The sequence below is a fragment of the Terrapene carolina genome, unplaced genomic scaffold (assembly GCF_002925995.2).
Source record: "Terrapene carolina triunguis isolate 2854851 unplaced genomic scaffold, T_m_triunguis-2.0 Scaffold35022, whole genome shotgun sequence".
NCBI classification, from domain to species: Eukaryota; Metazoa; Chordata; order Testudines; family Emydidae; genus Terrapene; species Terrapene triunguis.
This window is the reverse complement of record NW_020699373.1, coordinates 3,561,170-3,580,233: the sequence shown is the minus strand read 5'-3', so window position 1 is coordinate 3,580,233 and position 19,064 is coordinate 3,561,170. Positions and strand designations below refer to the sequence as shown.

The following is a 19,064-nucleotide window of genomic DNA, read 5'->3' as shown; positions in this document are numbered from 1 at the left end:
GTGTATTCTGTGTATGTATCTGACTTTATTAAATGCTTTTCTGCTTTTGACTATTTGCACTGCATAGCTAACGTGGCTGAGTGAGCTAGACTTTATTCCTCCTTGTACGTTAACAGAGCTGTCTTAGGTGTTAGCAAGAACCTAAATTAACTTGGCTGTGGGGTTACACAGCCTAACTGCTCATATCCCAAATAGTTATGCATCTAGTGGACATAACTGGCTAATGTTAGTTTCAGCACCATAACAAAAGTGGTGAAGGCTAGAAACAAAATATCTGAGGTGAAAACCATATGGGGTTAAAAACGAAGTTTGAGTGTCTGAACCCACTACTTTAAATGTACTTGAGTGATTATAATAGACTTCAGGATATGATTGCTGGCTCTAACAACTGTATAAATTATTAGCAGCAGACAGTTGAGCTTGTTAAAAGGGGCATTATTAAATTAAAAGAAGACTTCGTTGGGGTGGCAAATGACTCCCATTTTATTTTTCAGTGGAAACTCGGTGGGCTTGTTGAAGGCTGGGTGAGATGACTGGGAAAGCATAGAAAGACTTACTGTCTGTGTGGGAAAGGAAGGGGGTAGTAATTAAGGTTGGAGAGTAGTGTCTTAAGTGTGCATGCCACACTGCCAGTTTTTTATTTGGATATGTGAAGTCAGATGTGCTTTAGCCAGACTTCCAAAGTGGAATGAACTGCTTTTGATTTGTTTCACTATGTAGTCAAGGTCCATAAGGAACTAGACTAGGACAGAATATTCTCAATCTTTGCTCACTTCAATCCCAGCACGGGATTAATCCACGCCAGAAGTCTAAACTCTTCTAGACTGCATGGGAGCCAGGACAGTATTAATTTCAACATAACTAAAATTAGGATAATGAGTTTCTGTGGTGCTGCATGAATAGTGCATATAAACAAGACCAACTCCTTGACAGGGAGCAGCAAACTGCTTGAAATAATTCAAATGCCACACACTGTCCATCAAAACAGTTTCCACAGAAGACTTTTCACCTGTCCTAGGTGAAAACAGTGAGCTAGCAGCCGCATATGACCACTCACTGGTGCCTATGGAGAGCTGATATCTGCATGAGAGCATTTAAGTTTTATAAAATAAAATTTGAGTCCGGAAATGAACACTTTTTGGGTAAACCTCTTGTGAAATCAGATTGTAAACACTGGAATTTCACACCCAACCTTTAACTTTGCCCCACAAATACTATGTCACTTGAGCTGTGAGTGACAGACTCTTTTCCAGTGAAAAGCCTTCTGACTGGTACACAAAAAACGGGAGAGTCCTTGGCTTGCATGGCAGATATCCTCCATCTGTCCTACCTAATGCCACCCATTCACCCTCTGAATACTGGTCAGAGAGCACACCATTTCACACAGAAGCCAGCAGTCAAGTTTTTACCAAGTGCACCTTGAAGATACAGGCCACAATTCCCTAATACCTAGCACAGGGCATGCCTGAGATCTCCTGATGGATGACCTAGATCAAAAGATGAGTGTAAGCAAGAGAATCTTACAGCTAAAAAAAAAAAAGCCCTATTACTATATGTCTGTCCTGTTTTTGTGTAAATGTCTTTTTGCAATTAGTGTGGCTCTTTCACCAATATGTGTACCATAAGCAAAGCTGAGGGGACAGAGTCAAGGTCAGTGTTGAATCCTTAACTGTGAAGACTTTCATATTTTGACACTTTATTTTAAAGGTTTTAATGCTGTATTGAGAGAAATGCAAAACTATACGTAGTAGCTTGCCTTCATATGCTCTTGGCTTGTCCTTCTCACGGTATTTTATCTGGAAAATAGCATTGGCTCCAAATTGCTTCGCTTTTCTTGATATTTATTAAAAGTAAAATTTTCAATGTAAAATAAACATTGCATAACTGATGGCAAAAAGATGCATTAATATTCACTGGAGATCAGAATATCTGCCTTCAATCAGGGACTGGCTGGCAGGTCTTCAAGGAGTAATTCTATTGGAAAAGACAACTTGCAAAGCTAGAGGAAAAGCAGCCGTGTTCTAACTGATTTGAGACTTGCTGCTTCTCTTTATAACTAAAAACTCCAGCTTTTCAGACCTAGACTTCCTGCTTTTTCATTCTCTATTTAAAAAAAAAAAAAAAAATTTAATTTTAAAAATAAAAAAAAAAAAATTAAAATTTAAAATAACTCCCCAAATTTAATCATTTTTTTTAATTCCATTTTTTTTTTTAAAGGCTTTTTAGGTTCAGTTCTTGCTGATCTTGTTCTATAGTGATTTTTTTTTTTTTAGTTTTGTTTCATTAGTTTGAATATTCTCATTTTTTCAGTCTTCAGAATGTTTGTTTTTACTGAAATGGTCTAATCTTTTACTTCAAGTTAGAAGTAAGGTTTTTAAATAGATAATGAGTTTTTTTTGGTCTGGTTATTAAACAAGGTGGTTCTAGATGCATAGGTTTTTTGGAGTTGCTTCACTATAAAAGGTGTGTGTGTGTGTGTGTGTGTGTGTGTGTGTGTGTGTGTGTGTGTGTGTGTGTGTGTTAGGTCACACTTTCTTCCTCTCCCCTCCTCCTCCTCCTCAATGCCAGAACAGACAGTCTTTTGTTAGCTATCCACTTCTAGAAGCTGGACCTGTACAGTATTTGAACACAGTTAAAATTAATAAAACGTCTACAAAATTCACTTCATTTTTAAGACCGTTAGTGTCTTAACTCATTGTAATGGAATGACATTGTGGATTCTGTCTCTTATAAGTAGAGTGACCAGATAGCAAGTGTGAAAAATCTGGATGGAGTGGGGAATAATAGGAGCCCATTTAAAAAAACAAACAAACAAAAAAAACCAAATCCCGACTGTTCCTATAAAATCGGGACATCTGGTCACCCTACTTATAAGAATTGATGACACTGATAACACCAAAGGACGGACCTGCTTCTCCTACAGGCTTTATCTGTTAATGAGATCACAAACTCTTTTAGGAGAAATCAAATCCTGAAATCAAGTCCCGAAAGGAAAGTATTAAATCAAATCTACCATGCAACTAGTTTAAAATCATAAGCCATTACTTTACTTTTGTGTAGTAAAAAGTTGTGCTTTTAAAATACCGAAATACTTTTTAAAAAGGGGGTTAAAAGCTTGGTTAATTATAACAATTTGAATTTTTTTAGCTTTTTTTTTTTCCCCTTCTGATTTTCAGGAAATAAGTGGTAACCTTAAATTTTCAATTGTTTGGTTTGTATGTCTTATAGAAATGTTTAGAAATTCCAGATTAGACATAACATGAGCTAATTACTCAGTGTAGCTAAATGATGATTCTTCTTAATGAATTCCAAAATGTAAACTGTTCAGTCCTTGTGTAGGAAATTCCTTTGTAGAACTCGACAGACATCCGTTTCCAGAATGGATTTGACAAGAGACGTTTGCAGTCACATCCCCTTCACGTAGCATGCTTTGTCAAAGCAGTGGAAAACATTAGTCTATCCCAGACTATTTCAGATGCCCCACTTAAAGCTTTAACTTATTTGTCCTTCTTTCAGACCTCTCTCTCAAGATGCAATAAAGAGAAATGGTACTTAAACATAGCCATCAAATTTATACCAACACATACTGCAATTCACACACATGCTTAGGCCTATGCATTTGATCCAGATATAGGGGGCAGAGAGTTCATGGAAACATGATCTTTACCTGGGTCGGAAATGACACATTCTGACTGTAGAGAATAAAATGCCTTGGAAGACCTCTAGGTATATTTCTTCCAAGTAACTGCTAGTTCTTGGGTTGAAACATGTTCAGTAACAGAACTGTGTACAGCAGCTCCCTGATCCAACATACACCTTCATCATGCATTTATAAACTGGACTTTCCTGGGCTCATGTCTTTTGGCAGAAGGGTACTCCATCCTGTGGTAATTGCATACCTCTTTACTTAATTTTCCCTCAGTCATAGCCCAGTCTCTTTCTTTCCACTCATTGTTTGTAAATAATATATAAAAATAAGGGTGGTTTTATACTCTATTGCGGCTGACTGTTTCCCATGCGGTTAAGAGTTCAGTGGATGTGCCAGTAAAGGGTAGACTTTCTTGTTAATTTTCTTTTATTCAAGAAAGAAATAGCCACTGACCTGAAGCTCTTTGTATCACTCTGGGTCTTTGAAAACCAATATACCATATCCCTAAACTATCCTTTTTTCAGCTGTGTGTATGTGTGAAGCTATTTAGTGGGTACGTTACATGGTAGCTATGTTAATAATCTTAGCTTTAGAACATCTACTTGCATGATCAGCCACTGGTTGATGGTTCTAGTTGTCTCAAAAAACTACAAGGAAGGGATCCAACCCTTCCATAAAGGTCTGTGGACATGTCTTAGAAGAAAAATTGACAGGCAAGACAAATTTCTATATCAAGAAGTGTGTGTGTGTGTGTGTGTGTGTGTGTGTGTGTGTGTGTGTATGCACATATATAACCACACAGCCACTCATCTTTATCTGCTGTAGCAGCTTACAGGGAATTCTTAACGGTCCCATTGAAGTGCTCTTGCTCTGAAGAAATTGGGTCAGATGTATCCCAATATAGGTATGAGATCAGAGGCAAAAAATAGAAATTTACATCTGGGGAGTGGAACACCTGGCAGGAGACATTATGAAACAGATTCTATGTGAAGAAACCTGCAAATCTCTCTCTCGGGAGATGGTTGACATCAGTTTGCTGTGCAATATGGCTGGGGGTGGGGACAGCCCTGTTCAGTGTTAGTGGTTTACGAGTAGGATTTGTCTAGTCAGTTGGGTTGTGGCTTCCCTGACATAATGAGTTAAGTTCTGGGCACTGCATTTCTGGAAAACCTGACAAATTGGAGGGAGTTTAGAGATGAGCAATAAAAATGATAGGGGGCTGGTGAGATTCTCTTTCAAGAAGAGTTCAATAGCAAAATATGTATAGCATGTCCAAGTGATTTTGGCCTTGGCTACAGTGCCACTTTCTTAATCTCCCATTGTGTATTACTGCTTGTGGCAGCAACAGGTGCTGGTTTAAATGAGTGGTGGTTAGAAACTCTTAGAACAGGTCTGCATGAATACAGTGGCTTAAAAATGCCAAGGGCTGATCAGTGGCTGAATCAGTGCGGGTAGAGGTCTAAGGGAGGGCAGTACCCTGCAGATATTTTGAAGGGTGCAAACACTATTGATTTTGAGTTTCTAAAATATAATTGTAGGAGCCCATTAAACTTGCACATAAATAACCATGGAAAAGGTGGCATTCAGCTTAGTTAAAAGGGGTTAATTGGGATTTAGTATGAATTGAGAGAATATCAGAGAAAAAAACTTCAGGTAAGATATATTGGATAAACTCCCAAGGGAATCAGTGCCCTGTTGATTTGCACACTTAAAACTTGACAGGACAAAACTCTAGCAAATGTATAATAGGGACAATCTTACAATGGCAGATGGAGACTCTAGAAAACGAAGTAGTCACAATGTTAAGGTAGGTGTTGTCTGTCTGATGCGCTTGTTCTGTGCGGGCCAGTGTAAGTACATACCTTGGTTCAAGAAAAGATTTTCTAGGTTTTAGAAAGGTGGCATGAAGGCTCTTTTAGAGGCTAATATATTTAGATGAATACCCTGAAAAGAATACTATCTTTACTTTTTTCTGTAAGCTTTAAACACTTTGGGTAATGAGATGGTAATAAATTGAAATTGTCTTCCTCCCCACCCCCATTTCACAGGAACATTTTGCTGAAGAAATAAACCATGGTCAAGTGAAGTGAGTTGGTTAGTAATTGCTTTCAAGCACTCAGTAATTCAGAAAATGCCTTAGATCAGGGGTTCTCGGGACAAATTTTTTGCTGGCCTCTGCGTGCGGCCACCAACTCTTGCTGATGGCTGCTCTCACACTTCTTCCTAAAATACTTAGTTAGCTTTAGGATAAACAAATAAATATGCACCTATACACATCCAAATCATTGTAATTTATTTATTGCTAGCTAGTAAGTCTGTTGTGAAAAGTGATATTAACAAGCATAAAAGTCACTTTTCACAGTAGATTTACTCAGTCCTGTCAAGCCTAGGGACAAATTAAGCCCTGGATGGGGAGGCCAAGGGCAATGGGGGTGGGTGGGGGGAAGGCACTGGGGTGCTGGAGCCCAAAGCCCTGTGGCCAGAGCCTGCTGCCCTGCCACCCCGGGGCTGAAGCCTGAACCCCACCACCCTGGGAACGTGGGGATCTCACCGGCTGCTTAGTCCTCCAGCATTGTGCCCCAGGTGTCTCCGGGGGGGCAGGGCCCAACCATTGCAGGCAGCCCCAGCAATCAACACCAAGGCGGTGCATCCAGGAGCAACAGGGAGGGGCTCCCCCCCCCACACACACACACACAAAAAAAACAGCCCAGGAGGCTGTGGATGCCAGAAAAGCCCCTGGTGGCCGCACTTGAGAAACGCCGCCTTAGGTGGTGTAAAAGCTGAGCGTCCTATACATGTGCGGTTCAGTGTAATAGTACATTTTGTTTTCAGTTACCATTCTGCTGATTTATTTAGCTGGGGCCGAACATATAAAATCTGGGTGTTGCTAAACAATGAGGAAAATATATCTTACAACTGTTTACTTCATTTCCTCACTTTCAGGTATGTGGGAGTTTTTAAATTTTTTTTTAAATGAACCCACCTCCACTCTTCTCTTCTCCCCCCCCCCCCAAAAAAAACACCCTGGCTGGGCCTAGCATTTTTTATTTTACCAGCTTTTCAAAAAAATAATTAAAAGGTGCATGGCATCTACAAGAGCAATGTAGCTGTCACCCCCAGCAGGGAAAGCAGTTTTTGCCAAAAGCAGCCAAAGAATCATTTAACGTTTAAGTTTGTAGAGATCTTCCCTAGAGTCCCATTATTTATATAGAAAAACTTTTAAGTTCTGTCCCTAGAAGAGAAAAGGAAAATGGCTTGCTGTTGTCTGTTCACGATGCTTTATTCTACCTTCAGCTATATTGCTTCTAGTTTAAATGGGAGAATTTTAAGAATGGACAACATGCTTCCTTTGTGTCACCTGTACCATTGACTACTAAACTGCTCTGTGGATGGCATCTCCCTGGGAAACCTCCCCCATTGGTTACTGGAGGGCTTGTGAGTCTCCAGTAGCCATGTCTGCAGTACTTAAATAGGTTTCCTTTATAATCAGCATTTATGAGACAACTTTGCCATGATAAAACTAGTTCATTTGGGGGATTTCTCTTCATAACTACAGAATCGGACTTGCATGATTTAAAAGGAGAAAAACCCTTCACATTACACACTCAAGGTGGAATAGTGGATCCCTTGCAAATGCACGTTACCGCAAGGCTGAATATTATTATTATTATACCTTCCACAGCACCAGCCCTCCACTCTTCGGTTGTTTATGTACCATAAGCCAAGTTACTGGTTCTTAATTTGCAGCTGCTTACTGACATGGGCAAAAACTGCACTGTCTTCTTCCTACTTCCGAAACATTAAGTACTGTCTATTCTTTATCCTCCCCTTTTTTGATTAAACTGCTGACTTGGTTGATGTGCATAGGCTTTTCATGGGTCGTTATTCAGTAGATAGCTGTGTGATAGCTTTTTAAAAAATGCAATCTGACTCTGCTAAATCAATTTCTCAAATGATTTTCCCCCTCCCTTCCTCCCCCCCCCACTTTCAAGCTTTGAGTGAAATATCAAAAATACCTTGGCAACATTAAATTAAAATGGTCCTTTTTAGTCAGGTGATAGGGTGGGCTCAATGAAACCGGAAGTAGCAATTTCAAAGCATAAACAAATCGGCTCTTTTGTGCAAACATGAATAGCCTTATGTCGGGATTCTCCCCTTGGAGTCATAAGAAGTTTTAAGGTTCCTCATCTTTCTGAGGCTAAATACTTAGCAAGGGCCCACTTCTGTCTGTCTGTGGCTACAGAATCAAGTCCCAGTGTTCTCTCCCTCCCCCCGCCCCCGACTTTAACCTGCCCCTTCTATAAAGTACATCTCAGCTGCTTGTGCTTGAGATGGGCTGTCATAAATACTAGTTCCATAAAACATGGTGAAAATGTAATTAATTAAAATGAGCCCTCAAGGTGGGAAATGATTTAAAGTCTGCTCGAATCTTAAATGGATATATTGGATGCTGTTTCACTGCACTGGGTAGAATTACTCTGCTTTGTTTCAGCCTTCATTATAGTGGAATCCTAATTGGCCTCCGTGAAGGTCACAACAAATACTGGCTTTCCCACATGTCGTCGTAGCAAAACCGATTCTGGTATTTCTAAGTTCAGCCCTCTGACATCACTGCGCTGCTATCAAAGATCACTTGATACTCAGTGTCTGGCTGATTTTGTCCAAATTCCTCAGTTACAACCGTTGCTGCTGCTGATACAGCCTTTGACTAACAGAGGCCGGGGTGTTGAACATCCGTGTGTATTTCCCTCCCAGGCAAGACAGATTGAGTCTCTGCCCTTTGGTTTCATGGTAGTTGGTGAAGAGGCCAAATCTTAGGAGTCATCGCTTAGATTCTCTAAATTCAGTGACACACTTCTGTGTGCAGTGGAAGGTCTTTCTGCTGATCCCCTCGCCATTAGGGCTTTCCATTTTTAAGTTAGATGAATCTTCTCCCAGGTTTTAGTTAACAGACCATGGCCCAGAGAACAAAAAACATCTAACTTTCATAGTGCCCCACCTTAAAAATAAGGCCCTCTTAAAAAATAAGGTAGATGTATTGCTGTAGAATAGCTTTCTGCTCAGAGTTCTGTGTATGGGTGGGTTTTCCATTTCTAAGGAAGACGAACCGGGGAAGAGTCAGATTTCTTCTCTACCCACAATGACCCTTTCCCTCTCTAATGCAGGAACTCCCTCTCCTTATGTTGTATAAGGATTTAGTTTGATCACTTGTAAAGTTATATGTATATTGCTCCCAGATGGAAGTTACATAATTGAAAGGTTGCAGTGCAATTTGACATTCCTTGGGGACTGAGTCTCTAATGGCTTGCTGTACAGCCCTTATTTAAGATGAGGAAGCACTTCCTTAGGTGAGTGGTCTTACTGAAAGCAATGAGACTCCTTACTCATGCCAAGTGACAAGTGCTTACCAAAACACAGAAGGTGCTGTTGGTCCCTATATGATTAGGTTTTTTTAAATGGCAAAATGAATCTCATGGATGTTTGCCACTGCACATACTCATATCTGATAGTTTTATTTATAACCGCTATTATACGCGTAAATGTGCACCTACAATTGAAAATAAAAAAAATCCCAAGTGAATAGGCTTTTCTTAAGTCTTTTTTAAAATATGCAAGTCACCTAGAGTGCATGAAAAGTCCCATGCCGACAGGCAGCAAACTGAATAAGTATGACATTGGCACAATGAACAGATCTCCTGCGCACTGCTGCTCCCATCTGTCTGAACCCTGATGCAGAGGGACCACTTCAGCATGAGAGTAGTTTAAGTCTTTGCCTCACTTCACAAGGATGCAGATTTGTGACCCTTTTATTTTGAAGATTAAACACTCAAAATGCAAAGGGACCAAATCAGTAGTTGGTTGGCTTAAGAGGCACCTAGTTCTGGCTATCTGCTTTTCTCCATCCCTAAAACAGAATGTCTGTTGGGTATCAGCAGCTGCAGAGGAAAAAGCATCCTACTGTGCAGAAGTGGCACCAATTTGAGTAAACCCAGCCAGCTGTCTGTGATCTTGTGCTTTAGTCAGCAATATACACTGTAGGTCGCATACAGGGCTGTACTGCTCTTTCTCCGCAGCTGAATGGTGTGCATTGGGCGAGATACGACTTCCTGATTTCAGTAACCTGTGTAGGTTTATCACAGAATTGTGGACTGTTAAAGTTCAGAGCGAGATTGCCATACTTCATAAACCATCTCACTGTAAACACTTGTAACTCTTGACTTTTCTCTCTTAGGGAAGTGACAAATATCTGTAAATACTAGCCATAATGCTTCAAAAGCATTACTGTCTGCTGGAACTTAAGTCTCTCTGTTTTATACAGGCAGTCAACTTAATCTGGCTCAATAGATACTGAATCTCTCTGAAACTTACCTATTTGGTTGATTTGGGAAAGTTCTATGAGATCTTAAGCAAGTAATTTCCTTTGAGAGGTGGGGGAAGAGAAGCATAACCTTCAAGCAGCTGGCTCAAAAAAAAAATTCCTTGTTTTAACTGAACTTTTGATTATGAAGTGTTTATACTGTATGTATGATGCCAAATCTGGAATTGGAGCTGCTTGAAACTTCAAAATTTTGACAACTTTGAAGGGACTTTTTTTTTTTTTTTTTTTTTTTTACCCTGCCCTCAAGGTCATTTTAAAAGCACGAGTTTTTAAAGTATTTTTACAGTGGTCCTGCAAACCACAAGCACTTGCTATCAAGTAGTATGGTGCTTGTAGTTATAACCAGTTACTCCATTTGTCAGAGTTACAGCTGTAAATCAAATATGAAAACATAACTGCAGTGTAAGGTTAAAAATGAAAAGAATCTGAGTTGGTATCTTGTATATGGTGCTATACATTTAAAAAGAAAAGCCCTTAGTTGTATCTGTCAGTCACTCAAGGAAAAGAGTTCCAAATCACCCATTAGTAGACTATCTCACATGGCTAGTAATAACACTCATAACTTCCGGTTATGTTCATTCTCAGTAGTTTGAGAAATTGAAGGTTAGGCAAGCATCCCCCTTTTTTGCCAGCATTACATTACATTACAGCATTACATAAGACTTTGATTTTACACATAAGGACATGGGAAGAGGTGGGCACAAGTGACATTTTGACTCTGGCAAATAGATCTGTATGGTAACATATAACTTCAGTATGCAGCAAGGTACTTGGTTAGAAATTCAGCTCCTTTCTCTCTTGGGATAGAAACCACTGGGATCTTGGATTGTGGGAGTTTCATAGTGGCTTTGCTTACTTTGCATAGCCTACATCTGCAGCTAGTTGAGGATCATCTTTTCCAAGTTACTGCATAGTTGTTGTGCAGAAAAGTCTTAAGTCCTCTACTTAATGAAGTTTTTCCTGAAGATCTGAGTGACCAGAGAGTAGAATGAACCACTTTACCGCAAGTGAGGCAGCTTCGTAGGCCTTTGAGGCCAGTCCTTCACATCTGACCCTCTAACCAGGATGGTTTCACTGTCTAAGGACCTGTCAGTAAGAACCTAATAACTGAAGTCATTTCTGCACAAGATGTCTTTGGCAGCAGCCTTTGTAACGGATTCCTTAGACTGCCTCCCTCTGTATCCAGATTGACCACAAACAACATGGAACTGAGGTGTTTTTAGGTGCCTCTGTTATATGCTGCTGATAACTCTTGGAAGAGCCAAGTGGCTGACAGAGAAATTGGCATCCATGCTCCTGGAAATAGAAGAGGGAGTATAAAACATGCATAAGCAAGTGAGTCTTCTGACGCTACTCCTTTAAGACTCCACTGGTAAGAACTTCTCCAGGTGATGATGGGAGTGGCAGAGGGGTGAAGATCCAGATATTATTCCGCCATATGACGCTTGACACCAGGAGCATGTCGCTTCCTCATCTGTCCAGAGAGTGAGGGCTCTATGAGCTCCACGTATCTCTTGCCCTTTGGAGGCTTGCACTTCAGATGGGTGACGTAGTTCTTCCTACAAGTGATCATGAGCTGATGAACAGAGCTTGGTGGATATCGCCTTCTGAGGCCACCATAAATATAGCACCCACTCCTGTGAATCTGGTTTAGTTGGAATATTTAGTGGTCTGGAGCCCTCCCTCCGGGTTTCGTATCTGTAAAAATCACACTGTTAAATGGTGGTTCTGGCTGTGAATAAGGTGATTTTTACTGATTGTTTGCTCTTTGACTAACCATGTTGGCTATGGCTTGCCTTATTTGGTGCACGTTAATTTTGCTTTAGGCCTCTGAGTTTCAGTATTCTGCAGAAGTTTTATTTTAATGGAAGTATGAATAGTAAACACTTACAAAACAGTTTTGAAGTTCTAGAGAGATACTTGACATCCGGAAGCAATCTCATGGTTGTCTTTTGCCATGTGAACAGAGCCAAACCTGCTCCTCTGTGGTCCTTCCACTTTGGTGTGGAAAGCACTTTGTATTATTTGGATTACGGTACTAAGTAAAACTTGCCATTGGAACGCCCAACCTAGCTATACTTGGGAGAGGCATTAGGTAACAACGTGTATATTACAGGTTCCAGTTTCAGATATATTTTTTTCACTGCTGGTTTCACATACTGTTCACTTTTTTGCTAACCAGCTTATTTGTGCACAGCTTGATTTTGTAATTGCGTAACTCTTTTGTGGTTATCCATTTGCATGGTTATTCCTGTCTGTATGTTGGTTGTTTGCTTTTCCTTTTTGTTGGATAAGATTATTTTTGGAATTAGACTGTAGTTCTGCAAACTCATTAATGCTTATACATTGCTTTTCACTGTCTTGTTCTTAATAAAGAACAAATTGATTACATTAGGTATATTTTCCTTTATTAAAAGGTTTAATAGAAAAATCTTGTCATTTGTTTAGACACTATTTAATAGAAGTATGAACCTGTCGAAGTAACAGTAAAAGTATTTCACTTCTCAGGGGTTCCTTAAAATCCTGAAAGAGTGTTGGATGTGCTCACTTTCATTTTCTACAGTATTTCCTCCCTCCCTCCCATTCTGAGTATCCCATCTTTTCAGCCAGTTTAAAAATAAGTTAAGCTGTCTTTTTTTTTAAGTGTCCAAAATTCTCCCACTTTTGGAGGGCACACGAACAGTTCCTCGCCTCCTCCTTTCTAACATTCCTGAAGGTTGTAAGCAGAGGTCTGGCTCTGTCTGTTATAATCACTGACTAGGGAATTTCACTTATATTATGATACTATATGAGAGTAGCATGCAATAAATAGTCTCTCAAGGAGAGGGAGTCTAAATACTAAATATTCTTCTTTGGCAGTGGCTACTGTATGAACTCTGTGTGGTGGTTATTTTTAGTTATCAGATGGGTTTTGGAATGAATTGGTTGTTATGGACAGCAGCCTTCTTGATATTAGGTCAGTTTTTGAGTTAGGATCAGCTGCAATTCATCATAGCAAAGCTGCCTTGAGGGTAACACTATGTCAGTATGAATTGGACAAGCATAGCTGGTGTGAAGGACTCTTTGGTGTGATGCATATTGAACTTGAGTGTATTACCTTTATTTCGAAATGTGGTTGTTGCACACATTCAAGCTGGCAAGCTGCTGACTTATACATACACAAACTGGAAAGAGCAACAGACAGTCCTGTGGCACCTTTAAGACTAACAGAAGTATTGGGAGCATAAGCTTTCGTGGGTAAGAACCTGGAAAGAGTGATTCATTTTTACATAGTAGTAATCAACGGATCTGTTTTCTACATGGCTTGTCTATAAGATCTCAAGTTTGTGGGGGTAGCAATTAAATTTGTAAGCTGAAAATTTTTATATGGAAGGTTAGAACCTCACAATACTATTTTTTCATTCACTTATCTAATTAGAATTGCATTAGCTGGACCACAGCTTCGCACCATCCTTTCTAATCAGCCCCCACCATACCTTTTGAAGTTCATTTAGTGTACAGTCCTCTGTATCAAGACCTACTCTATATTATCTGTTCACATGCCTGTCCCAATAGTCTAAGCCACTCTGTGGCTAGGCAGATGGAGAAATGAGACTTAGTTTGTTTATGTAGAATGTATCCGGCCTACTGGTACCTCATCCGACATTTGTCTGTTTCACCTACTTGTTTCTAAAAAATCCTCTCTGGGTGAGGGATGGCTTTTCTTGCTCCTTGTTTCAACAGTCTAGCTCAGCGACATTCCTTTGGCCTCTAGGTGCTACAGTAATACAAATAGGTAGAGCCCTACCAAATTCACGGCCATGAAAAACACATCCCGGACTGTGAACTCTGGCGTGTGTGTGTGTGTGGAGGGGGGAGAGTTGTGGTATTGTCGCCCTTACTTCTGTGCTGCCTTCAGAGCTGGACCCCCTCTCTCCAGCCATCCAGCTCTGAAGGCAGTGTCACGGCAAAAGTGAGGGTGGCATGGTATGGGGGGTCATTACTTGGGGGGAGGGGGGAGACAGGGCTGGCCTTATGGGTGGGTGCCATGGGCAACAGCCCAGGGCTCCGTGGCCAACCCCCCACGAACACGGACAGCCAACCCAAGGCCTTTTTAACCCCGAACGCTGGACTTGGAGGTGGTGGCACCTCAGCTGGGGACTCCTACTGTGGGGGATCCAGCTGCTAGCTTTGGCCAGGCTGGGGAGGGATGGGACTTCCTTTTCCCCCAAGACAGGTTGCTCCTGGGGCCAGGTCAGAGCCACCTCTGGGAACCCCTCCTGGTTGTAGGAAGCTCCACAATTGATGGCTGGGAGACCAGTTCTGAAGGAAGCGCCACCGCAAGCCGCAGTGTGGAAGGCAGGGTAGCAGGATGGCAGTATCATATCTTGACTTCTGCGCTGCGGCTGGGGGTGGTGCTGCTTTCAGACCTGGGTGCCTGGCTAGCAGCTGCCGCTCTTCGGCCACCTAGCTCTAAAGGCAGTGCTGCGGCCAGCCGCAGTGCAGAAGTAATGGCGGCAATACCGCAAGCTCCCCACATGCCCACGACCCCCTTTTGGGTTGGGACACCTGCAGTTAGTGTCAAATTTCAGATTTTTAAAATCCTGTGACCGTGAAACTTACCAGAATGGACTGAATTTGGTAGGGCCCTCCAAATAGGAATGTCAGTTTCATATACACACTTTCACAAACAGTGTTTGTGGTGGGAGGGAGGAAGGACCCTGTAACAGCTTTTTCCACTCAATCAGTACAGAAGAAATTCAACTTTTCAACCCTCCTTCCACCCCCTGATAAAATCCACATATAATGTACATGAAGTCTCACATTTAGCCTTGGCATTTGCTCAGAGGCCATAACAAAATACTGCTTTTGAGGATGGTTGTGTGTATGTATAAACAAATCACTGCATGCAATCAATAGCTGGATTTTTATTTATTTATTTTGGTTGAGGCTGACTAACACTTTGGTAAGAAATTAGTTTTCAGGAATACCTTTTGTATTAATACAGACAGTGCTCTTCAGCTGTTAAGCCTATATGTTTAGGAGCCTATTAGAATGCTAAGTGTGCTGTATTCAGAGATATTCTGTGTCTGTCAAAAAGACTGGCTTTCTAAAGATTGGTAGAATGCTAACTGGATGGACCATTGTTAAACTGCACTATGAAGAATGAGAATTTTTCTTAGAAAAGTCACTAAAAATTGTGTGGGTATTCTTTGGTTGTCCCATTGAAATGATTAGGATTTTTGTAAGGAACCATGAATGTTTTGCTGCTCTTTGGTCAATTGTATACAGACACGTGTACGCTAATATGATATTAATCTCTAAGGTGTTCATATTGCTATCAAGTGAAATCTTAGAATATTTTAAAGTGGAATGCTATTTTCGTATTTTTGGCTAATCCTGTGTCAGTGGGCCTTCTGGGTACCCAGCACCTTTTGACAGCACCACCACCGAGGTGTCTACATGTAAGTCCAGGTGCCTAATTTTAGGGATCCAAAGGTCAAATATTTTACCTTGATGTCTAACCCTCATTTCCCTATCTCTAAAATGAAACTGCTACCTTACAGCTTTGTTGAAAAATTAGGTTCGTGAAGCTCTTTAAAGATGAAAAATATGCTTATTTGTTACATTTTTGTTAAAAATAAGCTAGTTAAGGTTTTTCTTGTTCATAGTTACTTGTGTGCATGCATATAGATAAAATCTTTAGTAAAAAGGCTACAGTCCTGGCAACTAACTTTCATGGTGGTATATTGTAGGATTTGAAGTTTCAAAAAGTTTGTAATCTGTAATTCCTCCTGTACAGCTACATAATGGGATACAATCCAATTGTTAGTACTAGGCTGTTCAGTGAACCAAAACTTATTGAAAATTCAGGAAAAGCCCATCTTTCCCATGTGTAATAGTCATCGTAGATGCCAAAGAAAACTAATTGTCACACATTTTTATGAAGATACCCTTAGCTTATGCTCAGTTATATGCAGTAGAGTAGCTTGAACATAGGTTAAAATGAGTCTTGAAGTGGTGCAATACCAGTTTAAAGACCTACAGCTCATACACTAAGTAAATATCTGAAGAAGAGGTTAGCTTTATAAAAAGGTTGCTTTTATAACTTTGCAAGTCATTTGGTTTTTGTTCAGAATTTGGGATTTTCTAATTATTAATCCATTTGAAACATTTATTCTTTTAAATGCTATCAAAGAATTTCATCACTGTTCCATAATTGAGCGTAGGAGAAAGTTGGTGATATGTCAAAATTCACAGTATTAATTTATCTTTTAACCTTATAGCAGCTCCTACATTTCCTCCTGCCTCTCAGTCTGATCATATTTCTCCTAAGAATGTTTCAAATTCTTAATTAAACTGGGTATTGTGATTTCAGCACTAAACTTAGGGCAGTCGGTGGGAAGGTAGGAGAGCCAGTTATAAACATTAATGCTGTCTGAGAACACTGATAGGAGCAGTAAGCTATTGAATAATCAGTATGTCAGGCAGCCCTTTCTCGTATACAGGGTATTTTTGTGCAGTATATTGGTGTATGTCTTAAATATCTTAGTTCAGTTATTCTAGTACTGCAGAACTAACTGTTTGTTTTTCTTTTTTTTTCTCTTCTCTTTTTCTCTCTCAAATCAGGACAGAGCTTGGGTTATGGCTTTGTGAACTACATTGACCCCAAGGATGCTGAAAAGGCTATCAACACGCTGAACGGATTGAGGCTTCAAACCAAAACAATAAAAGTACGTGGTGCTAATTCTAGCTTGAGGAAAATACAGATTGAAGTCTGTTTTGTGACATTAATCACCACAGTATGTTCTCTTACCTTTCCACCTGTGGCTTAGGCTTTCTGATACGGGCAACACAACTAATGGTTTTTTTAATATTTATAAACTAGTGCCCTTAGTGCATTAACATGAACAGAAGTTACTTAGACTGTGTGCCAAATTGTTTCCATGACAGATGTATGCCTGTTTACATTTTACCCAAGAAATGGATCCTCATAATGGCATGATTTTGAGGTTTCCCTCATTAGAATATATGCATACTGTATTTCTGGAAGGTTTTGTTGTTTGGAGAGATTGTACCACTTCCCTGTTTTTTCCTCTGTGCAATATGTATATTGCTTATGAAGTCTTTCTCACTGGTGTGTCCCTGGGAAAACCTGTTTAAAATAAAATGTGCTGAAATGAATAAGGCCAGAGGAGTATGAAAAACCCTATCACTGCTATTAGACACCTGCGGCTGGCCCGTGCCACCTGACTCAGGCTTGCGAGGTCCCAGAGCCTGGGCTCCAGCCTGAGCCTGAATGTTGACACTGCAACTAAACATCCTCTTTGCCCGGGCCCCATTAGCCCAAGTCAGCTGTCATGGGCCAGCCATGGGTTTTAACTGCAGTGTAGACATACCCTAAGAGTCCAACAACTCATAGCCAGCCTCCAGTTGTGTTTTGGATTCAGTTTTTGCCCCAAATACTATCAAGCAAGCCAAGCCACAATACTTCTGTTCTTTACAGAACTGTAAAATTGTAATCTTGAGGAGCAATCTTCCCCTCCCAGAGTGTTATCACCTAAACCAGTTTATAGTGGCACTTGTCTGCCTTCAGAGCTTAGGGGCAAGAATGAAGAAGAATGAGGCTAGCTGTCCTTTTATTCCTAAAGTTCAAGGGCTCCTCTTGAGCACTTATGTTCATAGAATCTTAGAAATGTAGGCCGGGAAGGACCTCAGTAGGTTATCTAGTCCAGTGCCCTGCACTGAGGCAGGACTAAATTACCTATTTTTATCCTTGACAGGTGTTTTTCTAATCTGCTCTTAAAAACCTCCAATTACTGAGATTCCACAAACTCCTTATGTGACCTGTTCCAGTGCTTAACTTCGAAGGGTAGTTTTTCTTAATGTCTAACCTAAGTCTCTCTTGCTGCAATTTGAGCCCATTGCTTCTTATCCTCTCCTCAGTGGATAAGGAGAACAGTTTCACCCTTCTCTTTATAATAGCCTTTTATGTACTTGAAGACTGTTATCAGGTCCCCCTTACTCCTTCTCTTCTCCATACTAAACAACCCTAGTTTTTTCAGTCTTTCCTCATCGGTCATATTTTCTAGGCCTTTAAGCTTCTGTCCTAACTTGCTCAGTCTCTATAGAATTATTTCAGTCAGAAGGATGCTAATCTTCTGAGTATTTGGGCTTTAGAAGCCAAGGAATACAAGTTAAACAGGATAAGTTAATATTTTAATATATGGAGATATCCTATCTCCTAGAACTGGAAGGGACCTTGAAAGGTCATCGAGTCCAGCCCCCTGCATTCAATAGCAGGACCAAGTACTGATTTTTGCCCCAGATCCCTAAGTGGCCCCCTCAAGGATTGAACTCACAACCCTGGGTTTAGCAGGCCAATGCTCAAACCACTGAGCTATCCCTCCCCCCGTTGTCAGGAAGTGTTTCATCTCTCAAGGATATTTTGTGTCAGTAAAATATTGTTCATCCTTGTATTTGCTGACTATCTTCTAGTCTTTGTATAGTGTCTAAAAGCAACTGTCATCCAGCTCACTATCATTCAGGTTAGAGACCATGATGCTTTAGTTAGTGACTTCAGAGCTCGGTTACCAAATGTAGCCGGTTCTGCCCTTTACTGAGGTCAGACTTGTTCCTTTGGACACACAGTTTGCTTGTGAAAGGGCTTAAATGTAAAAGTGAATCTGGGACATTTAAAAAGGTTTTTGAGGCAAAGAGATTGTTCCTTGGGAAAAGGTGGAAAAGGCAGGGTATGTATTCTCTAACCTATAAGATTTATTAAAATGAATAGTGATCTGCAAATGTTTATTGAATGCTGCTGTTCTGTATCCTGTTAAACACATGTATTTGTGTCTGAGGAATGCTTTAGCATGAAAGACATAACTTTGTTCCTCTAGCAGAGGTTTTGACTCTTGAAAGGATTTTTCTTGAACTGATCAAAAAGACAGGTGGGGGGAGGAAGGGACTAATTTCTCAAGGAATTTGCAAATTTTTAAAGATCTTTTCCTTTTTGGTAATCTGGATTGTGTCCCTGAAGTAAAGGAACTTCTTTTT

The 19,064-nt window shown here is 40.4% G+C and overlaps 1 protein-coding gene across 8 annotated transcripts in view; it reads left to right on the top strand.

The window, feature by feature from the left end:
• Window positions 1-19,064, top strand: part of LOC112114756 (ELAV-like protein 2) — a 72,626-nt gene that overhangs the window by 18,795 nt on the left and 34,767 nt on the right. For 7 of the 8 annotated variants that reach the window (XM_026646376.1, XM_026646373.1, XM_026646371.1 and 4 more), the window contains exon 3: window positions 16,638-16,741. In XM_026646376.1, the coding sequence (XP_026502161.1) occupies window positions 16,638-16,741 (104 nt within the window). Of the gene's footprint in view, window positions 1-9,067; window positions 9,071-16,637; window positions 16,742-19,064 lie in introns of all 8 variants that reach the window. The other variant, XM_026646370.1, reaches the window with a different exon arrangement.